Below are 10,756 nucleotides of genomic sequence, written 5' to 3' on the forward strand. Positions count from 1 at the left end.
TGTGTGTGTGTGTGTTTGACAGATTTATACTGTGCTCGTAGGTAAACAGAAGTAGGTTCAGCTATTGCAAGTGAGGGTACTTTACTGAATAATTTAATTATTAAAAATGTGATATAAATGCAGCCATTTCTTCTTATATTCCAATATTTATAAGGTGTAAATGTACTTTTTATATACACTAATTTATTGTCCCCAGAAGATGTATGACTTTGGTGATCCCCAGTCTTTTCCTCCAGTGGCCCCATGATGTTGAAATTTGTGTTTATTAGTAAAATATCTCAACAACTATTGGATTACTGGTGAACTATTAGTTTTCTACCGGTATTAATGTTCCTCAGAGGATGAATCGTAATGACATTGGTGATCCCGTAACTTATCCTCTAGCGCCAACAGCAGGTTGGCATGGCTGGTTCAGAGTGACATATCTTGACAACTGTGAAAATCATGTGCTGTGTGCGAAATCCCTACTTATTTACTGCATAATGCTCTATATATTCACTATCCACCATTTTATTTTAGTGTCGAAATCCATCCCACTAATTGGTGCCCTGAAAAATGCTCACAATAATATGACAAAAAATTTGTTCATGGCATGTACACTACTTTCTGCTGAAAACACAGTGTGTGTCATTTTATACAGTAGAAGTACATAGAGAAAGATCATTGTGCAACTCTACACATATCAGTGACGATGTAAATTAATTTTCATGAGTGTCTGATATTTCGATTTACAGCTCTGTGTAGAGTAAACTACTTATTAGGTAGTCGTGCGTGAATAAGGGAGCAATTCTGGACACAGCTATAGTCTTGGGGAACATTTAGTGCCATCATGAGGCCAAAACAGAGACACTAGTGTGGCTGTTATTCTTCTTACACCACAACATTTAAAGGAAAGGTTTGACATTTTGGGAAAAATAGGTGTTTGTAGACATATTTTGTTATCTATACTTTATTATGTTTCCAGTCTTTATGCTAAACCAAGTTAGCAAGCTGCTGGTGGTAGCTACATATTTAGCATACAGTAATGAGAGTGGTATTGTTCTTCTCATCATCTAACTTTTGGCAATGAAATGAATAAGCGTATTTCCCTAACTTTTGGTTGCAGTTACTAGTTACTCGAAGAGTTTTTATATGACATGAAATATGTAAACATCCATTAGTGATGTTTACATATATCATGTCATATATATGAAATGAAATAATCTTGACTTAAGGTCCATTTATAAGATTTTTAAGTCTTCCTCATTGGAGGGAGTTTAATACTCAAAGTCATTAAGGCCGTCTGCTGAGGAAGACCGTGAGACCTGTTTGGAATTTGCAAACTCATCTGTTTTGGAGAACCTGGGGATGTGGTTGAAAGCCCTAGAAAAAGCTAGAAAGTAGACCTTTAGTAAGGATGTTTTTGTCAAACTATTGTTTCCAAAGTTAAGAATTAAGTTTTTATACTCATAAATGTCTTTATATCGTTATTGCTTATAATAATAATAATCCTTATTTGTAGAGCACTTTTCAAAAACAAGTTACAAAGTGCTTTAACAAGTGTAAAGAATAATACAAAAAAAAAGATAAGAGCATGAAAATTTAATATAAAATTAGTAAAATACAATAAAATAAAAGGGATAAAATAAAGTCAAATAAGATCGGGAAAAGCTCTCCTATAAAAGTATGTTTTAAGAAGGGACTTAAAAGAGTTCACTGACTCAGCCGACCTGATTTCCTCGGGCAGGCTGTTCCAGAGCCTCGGGGCCCTGACAGCAAACGCTCTGTCCCCTTTAGTTTTCAGTCGAGACTCTGGAACAGACAACAGACCTCTGCCCGAGGATCTCAAGGTACGTGCTGGTGCGTATGGGACTAAAAGGTCAGAAATATAACAAGGCGAGAGGCCATGAAGAGCTTTAAAAGTGATCAATAGAATTTTAAAGTCAATTCTAAAACATACTGGGAGCCAGTGTAATGAAGCTAAAATAGGAGTAATGTCGTCATATTTCTTTCTTTCTATTTCTTATGCTTTCATTCCTTTATTTCTTCCTTGCTTCCTTCATGCTACCTTTTATTCTCTCTTCATTTGTTTTGCTTCGTTCCTTCTATTGTTTGTTTGTTTGTTTGTTTCGTTCTTTTTTTCTCAGTTGACGTTAAAGAATTCAAATCCCCAAAACTGGAGATGCAAGGTTTTAATTTGACACTGAAACTGAACTCGACTCTCAACTGAGTACTTTTGTTACTTGAGAACGTTTTACTGCTTTTATTATTACCCTGGTTTTGAGGATTTCTTCCATCAATGTAAGTAACTCATGGGCCGTAATTCATGACCAAAAACCTCTTACTCACCATATATGTATGTGCATATGCTAGTACTTAAAATATGATGCAGTCCTGTTTGACACCTGAGAGTGTTAGAGGGTTTGGTCTGAGTCCATCAGGTTACAGTAAGCCATTTGGCAATGAGCGTCTCTGCTGCCACGCTTGTACAGCTGTGAATTGAGAGCAAAAAACTCAAGAGAACAAATCCTAGATTAAACAATGTAACTTTATCTATTACAACTGCTTTTTACAACCTGTTTTGTACCTTTCAGGGCATCCCAGTCTTCTTTGTTCTGCAGCCAGTAATAGCACAGGCACACCCATCTGTTAGGCTATACAGGTGTTACGGGAAAACCAATTCAGTGATGATTCAAGTGAAAATAATGTTAGTCACAATAAGTTTCAAATGTGTAGGGGGCGAAGGAGGGATGGTGGTGCAGCCAGCTTAGAGAAATATTGTGGTTTGAATGTGTTTGTGTGTCACAATGAGCTGGTCAGTGAGTGCAGGGCAGGGCTGTGTGTTTTTACAGGCTTGTGCACACACAGAAATACATACATGCACGTGTTTTTGAGTGCATTGTATTATCTGTATGCTTCCCATATGTTTTTTATTGATGAGTGTCCCTGTTATACCGCTCCTGCTCCCTCTCCTTTTCTCTGTCTCTCTCTGTGCGCTGATGGTGAAGGAATGATGGAATGCTGGAGGGTAAATCTCTGGTTTCCTGGAAGCTGGTCTGGCTTTATCAGAAGCGGCTGTGACAATACTCCAGCTGATGGGCCAACCAAACGTCTTTCCTATAAGCGCTGATCAGCCAACAAAAAGCCTTCCTGGAAGAAATAATCAGCAAACCGGAGGCCCTTCCTGGAAGACCACTGTGGATTGCTCCTTGCAGGGCATATTCCTAACCCTTAATTTTCTTTCCACCTTATAAGCTTGACATTGTAGACATTGGCGGGAGCTCAAAAATGAAATGAAACAAAAGAAAAAAGAAAAAAGTAACCATTAATAACAGTTAGATTTTAATTAGACTGCATAATGTTATCAGCTGAGCCAGCTCACTTTTAAAACATTCTCCCTGTTTTTCAACTTGCTTCATTTAAAACACAATGTTGAAGCTATGAGGGGCAAAGTGTCAACTCCTAACCAGAGCTCAGTTGTTTGAGAGGGCCGGGTGTTGTGCTTGGCCCGGGACGCTGTTGACAACTGTTGAGCTGGACACAGCAAGTCATTACCCGAAAAATGAATCACGGTGGAAAGACTTTCTGTTAGTGTGTGAGATTCACAAGAGGAGCGAGGGATACAGGCAAAATATTCCAGCCCCACTAACCAGGCAACTATGAGAAACATAAAATGAGTCATAGTGAGCTGAGCTGGCTTATTTAGACATTGTGTGTGTGTGTTTGTGTGTAAAACTGGATTAGTCTGGTTGGATTTTGGGAAGAAGGCTCACCATTTCTGTTTCTTAAGCTACGTCACCTTTATCTGTAATTGTCCACTCCGTCTTACTCTCATAAACAAATCTCATCCACCTACATTCACACACAAACACTCACAAACACAAAGCGTACAAACAGCAACTTCTAGCACACACACATTTTTTCCTGTAAGGAACTATGGAACTGAGTTTCTGAATCATTGTAATTACCTGTTCTGAGGTAAGCTGTAAAAACAGTTATTAACATGGTCCTCTTATTTCCACAGAGGTCTGTAACTGGCTCATATCCAGATATACAGTATGTGTGTGTGTGTGTGTGTGTGTGTGTGTGTTGAATGGTGTAATGTATTGTGAAAAGTGAAAAGTGTCAACAATCCAGTTTCACATCACATTTATGATTTTTTTTTTATACGTGAACTTGATGCTCTTTCTGAATCAATTTTTTTTTAATGCTGTAATCTTCAGGTGTGGAGTCTCTCTCTCTCTCTCACACACACACACACAAAGACACCTCATTTCTCATACCCACACTATCACCAGTCAAGCCGTAAAAAGTCAACTCAATTAAAGTGCCTCATTTCCTGGAAGCCAGCTTCAGACAGAACAGTAGGTATGCATTTGTGTGTTTGAGAGGCGGGGGGGGGGGGGGGGGAGGATATAGAAATGAAGAAACTCAGCCTCCTGCTTAATTTTACCAACAGCAATCTACACACACACTCCACCCTGGCTGCAAACTAAAACCACAGACAATCATAAATCTCCTCCACGTGGACCCTTTCACTTATTTGGCCTCTCACACACACACACACACACACACACACACACACACACACACACACACACACTCTCTCTCTCTCTCTCTCTAGAGGACACCATCCTCACTCAACCCTTCAGACAGGATGTATAAAACCCTGCTGCATTCCTTTCCAGTTAGGTCCAGCCCAAAGTGAGCTTTCCACACAGTAACTGCTGTGTCAAAGTGTGTGTATGTGTGATGGTGTTAACATAACTGAGTGCTTCTGGGAATCCCTTTGTTACTGCGTGTTGTGTACATCTGCAAGGCATGTCTGACAAAATTGGGCCCCCACCCCGTCCTATATGCACTATGATGCCTATGGAATTTATCCACAATGCTCTAGCACAGAAAACAAGAAGTTATGATTGCAGTAATTTTAACCCTGTGATGAACGTATATCATCCTCACGCCGCTCACAGCCCCAGTTGGTCTCTTTAAAACCCCTCCCAACTGAATAAACACTGCTTTGTTTGACTAGGAAATCCCATTTGTCAGTTAACAATCTGGTTGTGAGGCCTGGCATTGCTGGAATACAGACTGCCTTACAATACATTACTGGAAGTTAGAGCTTATCAAGTCAATATTGACTCAGTGAAGTGAAGAGAGAGAAAAGAGAAGGAGGCTAAGAAACAAACAGTGAAGTAACACACAGGGAAAATGCATTGACTTTTGTAAAAATAGTGCTCTTTAATATAAATTATTGAAATATTTTAGAAATATAAATATGTGCAACGTTCCTTTTCATTTATTTTTTTTGTAATGCTTTGTCATTTCAGATATTACAGCTTGTATTTTTGCCAGACTAGTGGCCAGCCTTTTGCAAGAGAGTCTTTATAAAAGACAAATGATTCACATACACGTGTGGTCCTGGTGCAGCACATGGGGGGGGGGGGGGGGGGGCAACAACAAAAAATTTGGTGTTGATATGTGAAAAAATAAGGCTGAGATTTGACAAAGACAATGTGTATCACCATGTTATATTTCAGTGCTCTTGTGGCCCCATGAGATCACAAAATGTTTATGATGTGAAAGGACTACCACTCCAATATGGATCACAGGTTAAGTATGAGCACTGGTCCAACACAGACAAAAACATTTTTGATCAAATCTGAGTCTTCATTTTACAAAAGGCTTTTTTTTTTTTTAAGAATCATTTTAAGGAAGTCTTGTGTTCCCTTGACATTCAGACCGACAAACCCAACAGTCCGCTCCAGCTTCAGAGGTAACAATGGAGGGTAGATGAGGCGAGGGACCCTTCTAAATTTCCAGGGATTAAACTGTCCGCATAACAGTTAATTTCCTCTCATCTCCTTCATGAACAGTGATTTGAGGAAACCAGAAGGGAGAGAGCAGACAGACACACTCAAACACACCAAGACCAAAAGAAATAAGCTTGTGATGATAATGTAAATAAGAAGGTCTATAAAGACAGAATTAAAACTCGGCCAAAACGTTCTTTTTCACAGGGGGAAAAAAAATAACTTTCTTAGTAAACATGGCTTTACATTTACAGGAGCAGCGTCCTGTTGAGCGCCATCATTTCCTCTAAGTCTGGGACATCAATCACGTCAATGTTTTTGTTTAGCTGCATACCAGTATGTCTCCTCCCCCTCTCCTCTACCCTAGCCCACTCCCCAGTTCTCTGTCCTCTTCAATTTCCCTTGCCTAATTCCATTTCCCGCTCTGCTTTCTCCTTCGTTCAATCCCTCTTCGCACCCTCTCCACCCTCTGGGATCATTATCGTCGTTCCCCAAGGAGCTTTACAGTGTCACTGACATTTTTCCAGCCAGTCTGGATAAAAATAAGTTCTGCTGTTTTGTTTGGTGCTGTGCCGAGGCTTTTGTCTGAGTAACAAGCTTTTGTTTCGGCAACAGCAGTCAGTTTTCTGTCACTGTCAAAGCGCACATGCAACTCTGAAAAGGGGGGCAGGGAAGAGTTAATGGAGGAGAACCACAATATCAAACGGGAGAAGGAAAAGATGCTTTGTAATGCTTTTTTCCTCCCTCTCTCATTCCCACGCTAACAAAATGTGGGTCTGTACCTGTGTGTGCGCATGACCCCCCTCCCCCTCCCCCTATGAGGCAACATTTGCGGGAAGCAGCAATGGAAATGTGTATGCCACCACAACACACAAATACACACACTCAGACAAACAAATACTGTATGCACTTTGGGCCCCTCGTTTGGACTTTGCCTTTTCTCTATAACTCCACTTCATTTACCCCCTCTAAGCCTTTCTGGTCTTTGCCTTCTTTCTGTCCAGTGATCCAAAATGTTGTAAATGTCAGGCTGACAGAGGAGAGGGGTTTCTTCTTAAGCACATTAACCCCACAGGGATCACTGTGTGATGTACTGATCATGTCGTCGCTGTCATCTAAAAATCTACCAATCAGGTTAATCTTCTACGAGGCTCTGCTCTGCGTCTGAGTTCATAGGAAACAGTGACCCTTGACCTCTGGCTTCATCTGCCATTCATCCCAGTGGTCGGTTTTTGCAAGGCAGGACGGACGAGGTAATTGTTGGTTACCCAAATCACACTCCTCATCCCAGACTCCAGTTCGGTGGGAGACAATAGGTAGATGGCATCCGTCAGTGTTGAAACCTGATGTGGGATCAGCTGATTCTAGTCACAATGAAAAACTGACCTCATATTGGCATCTAAGGCTAACTCTGGTCAGTATCTGATGGCGCCATATTCACGTATGTGCTGAGAACTGGTGTGTGCCGTCCTCCAGGCACCTGGTCTATGAAGTGGAACCTCTGCAGTTCCTGTCAGTCATATAGGAGCGTCATATTCCTGCAGGAAGTCTCTAAGTGTATGCGGGAGCTGGTCAACTTGCGCCGACCCCCCTAAGCCTTGGTTGTTAAGGGTCCTCCTGCACATGTGCTGCAGGGATGATAGAGAAGTTGCGAGGGGCCGGCGCAATTCCAAGGGAATCCTTTCTCCGCCGGTGTGGATCAGATAAATGCTGCGCCCCTTCATTTCAGCTTCTCCTGAATTGCCCCCACATGCGCCATCTCTGCTCCTTCCAGCATCCGGCCCTTTCCCCATGTAGTGCGCTATGAGTTTCAGCACACAATCAAACTGTGGGGGCTCTAGGGTGTTTTGAGGGTCTGGCTGTAAAAAGAAGCCGCCTCCCTCGCTGTGGATGCGCAGGTTCTTGGTTCCACGAGCCGTCTGCACAGAGAGTGTAAAGAAGTGGTGGTGGTCCGATGAGTCGCGGATCAGGAAAGTTCCAGGTGGTTCAGAGCGCAGCAGGGAGCTGGCCTCCCGGCCCCCTACAGCCCCCCAGTAAAAACCACTCTCCTGTAGCTTACGCAATGCAAGCATCACCTGAAATTGGTAGAAAACCCACATTACCAACAGTACCATGTTATCAGCCACTGTGAACATTCTTCAATAACACATTCAGTTTTTTCTCTAGAAACTCAGGTGTGACTGACCTGCTGGTAGTGTGCATGCGAGCTGAAGGGTTTGTAGTGATGCGGGGTGAAGTTCGACCTCTGAACCCTGGCCCCCGGAGGGGTCACGCTGCTCATGGCGAGGGGGTTGCGTCCACTGAAGGCTACCATGGCACCATGGCCCCCTGCCTCTGCATGCTGGTCGAGAGGCAGGGGGCCCACAACAGGAGTGTGGAGGTGGACAGGTGGGAAGGAGTTTGGGGCAGGGGGAGAGGAAAGAGAAGGGGAATGGGGTAAGGGTGGTGGGGTCACACACCGGGTCCAGGGCCCCGGGGCAGGGGAGTCTGATGCATCCAGAGAGGGGCTGGTAGAGAGCACCTAAACACAGCTGGAGAGGAGAAAAGAAGGATGTATGGATTATGTGTATCCATCTATATATAGACTGATACACATATGCAAAACTTAAGTCATTCATAAACATGGACATAAATAAAGGACAACTTTGCCTCACTGGAGCTGGTTCACCCCAATAAAATGCAGTTATGGACGACAGTGACAAATGCATACAAGATTGGGCTGCCAGCAGGCAGGTTATATTTAGTTTAAATGAATTCTCGCGCTGAGCCTGCTGCAGCTGCACCGTGCAGGCAGACAGCAACTGGATCCTGATTGCTTTCAATTGTCTTCGATCGGGCGTACCGCAACAAGGGATTTCAGAAACGGGGTCAGTGTGAAAGAGTCCGGCGCGCTTTTTTCTCCCCCTCTTTCACTAAATAAGTCCTTATTCCCTCCTCGACCAGCGCCACAGAGGCCCCGTTCTCCGGTTTCACTGTGACTAAACGGGTGTCCCGTCTGGTCTGGTTCGCTCGGATCCCCTATAGGGTAGGGGTGAATTAAAAGTCGGCTTCACCGGACAGTGCGGGAGCGGTTGGAGCAGGAGGCGCCATAAAGGTTCAGAACCGCTACAGGAGGAGAAGTCGGTCCCACATTCAAATTTAGCAAATGATCCCCCCAAAAAAAGACTTGCACCCCGCGAGGCTGCACTGCACCACGAGCCCAAGCGGCTAAATCACAACAGCTGTGCTTTTAATCTGCACGGTTACCAATCTCTTTTCTGTCACTTTGTCCCACTTGCATGATGTAACCGCTTTAAATGTTTTTTCACAGTCTTTTAACTTACCTTGCGGATTTGTTCAGCCCCGCACCGCAGCCGCTCGTCGCCAAAGGAAAATATATGCAAACTACCCGAGAGTAGTGCTAGATTAATTATTAACTCAGGCATTAAAATCTAAAAAAAACGTATCCAGAAAGTGTGTGGGTTTCTTTCCTAAGCGGAGGAATGTGGCGGCGGCGATATCTGCCGGAGAGATCCTGTCCCTGTGTGGAGGAAGGTTACCGGAGGTTGTTTCCAGTGAGTAAAGCCGATGTTCGTAAGGCTCCGCCTCCTCCGCTCAGAGGTTCTTCCAGTAAACACACGCACGCTCGCGCACACATGCACGCACGCAAAGAACAGACACACGTGCTCGCGCGCTCCCTTGGCAGATTTCCAATAAATAATCAGCGTGACCTTTGTCGGGCTGTTTCCTGGTACTGGTAGGTTCCCTTCTTGACAAGGTGAACACGTTAGAAACTCGACATATGGAACAATACAAAAGTAGAATACTGTTAAATTATTATTTGAAGGTTGCAGACTTTATTTGCAGATACAGATGAGACTTTGCCATATATTGTGCAACCTGAAGACCTCCAAATCATATTGTCAGAATATACTATTGTACTATGCTTTATGCACCTTTGGACTCATTATTTCCACACACAAACATTCAAATGTAGAATAGCTGATGATCTGAATAATGTGATTCATAAAAATACCCAGTTCAATTCATTCAAAATAATATTTAAGTCAGTAAAATGCACATTTTATTATACATATTATTTTATTAACAGTTCTGTACCTACTGAATGTGTGAGCAGCAAGTTAATATTGTAGCTGGTCAAAGTGGAGCTGTAGTAATTTTTTACTGCTATAAAAATTATAAAGAAACATAAAATGGAAAGAAGTCAAACAAAGTACCTCTACATTGTACTTAAGCACAGTACTTGTTGTTAAGTAAATGTTACTTTCTACCACTGCAATAATGTAGTCTGTTGTAATGTATATAATGGACTGTATAGCTTTTGAATGTTATATTCTTTAATTAGTTATTTTATTTATTCCATTTAAATAATTAATCCATTTCCTTTAGTCAGAGCCAGTCTCTTGTGCTGCTGTAACACGTTACTTTCACCCACTGACGATCAATAGATAAAAAAACCCTTACCTTAAGTTAGTCAGAATATTAGGCTAGATTACAGCCCTTTCATTTCTCTTCACTCCCCTTTTTCACAACATGACAGATGATTAACATTTGAGCTATTACGTGCTGCCTAATGTTTAAAGATAAGGTCCCTCAGGCCCTGATGCCGTGTCAGGAAGCGTCTGACTTACTGTAAGTGCTCTTGAGCAACAAGCAGCAACAACCTGATCCTGACCTGAAATAGTCCGCTACAAGCAGAAGTCCTGCTTTCAAAGTCTTACTTAATTTTAAATATGTTTGTATTATCAGCAAAATCAACTGAAGGTATTAAAAGTAAAAGCTCTCATTATGTAGAAAGGCATATTACATGTTATATATCTTATATTGTATTGTTTGATTATTGTTAATGGTACATTTTTGTGTAAACAGCTTTTTCACATTATATCTGGTCGGGTGAGCTATTGTTAAGTGCTTTTAATTATTAGGTTACACAATACATTGCATATGCCCATCACATGTTTTTA

General features: G+C 42.1%; 1 protein-coding gene across 2 annotated transcripts; it reads right to left on the minus strand.

The window, feature by feature from the left end:
* Positions 1–5,195: 5,195 nt before the first annotated feature.
* On the minus strand, positions 5,196–10,277 carry socs3b (suppressor of cytokine signaling 3b). 2 transcript variants are annotated; one of them, XM_038735876.1, is made up of 3 exons: positions 10,257–10,277; positions 7,978–8,323; positions 5,196–7,867 (listed from the first exon to the last, which is right to left on the minus strand). In XM_038735876.1, the coding sequence occupies exons 2-3, from the start codon at positions 8,104–8,106 to the stop codon at positions 7,310–7,312; spliced, it is 687 nt and encodes a 228-aa protein (XP_038591804.1). In that variant the 5' UTR covers positions 8,107–8,323; positions 10,257–10,277; the 3' UTR covers positions 5,196–7,309. The 2 variants fall into 2 exon arrangements, with proteins under 2 accessions (XP_038591804.1, XP_038591803.1); XM_038735875.1 differs by lacking the exon at positions 10,257–10,277 and adding an exon at positions 9,116–9,344.
* Between the last annotated feature and the right edge of the window lie 479 nt (positions 10,278–10,756).

This window comes from Micropterus salmoides, unplaced genomic scaffold, assembly GCF_014851395.1.
Source record: "Micropterus salmoides isolate LMB-PRFRI ecotype aquatic unplaced genomic scaffold, ASM1485139v1 Ms_hic_scaffold_21, whole genome shotgun sequence".
Lineage (NCBI taxonomy): Eukaryota > Metazoa > Chordata > Actinopteri > Centrarchiformes > Centrarchidae > Micropterus > Micropterus salmoides.

Bases quoted from the DNA above. Each gene is read 5' to 3' on its own strand.
- socs3b (XM_038735876.1), bottom strand. From the start codon at position 8,106: ATGGTAGCCTTCAGTGGACGCAACCCCCTCGCCATGAGCAGCGTGACC. The intron at 7,868-7,977 runs GTCAGTCACACC...TACCAATTTCAG, and splicing joins CGCATGCACACTACCAGCAG to GTGATGCTTGCATTGCGTAA.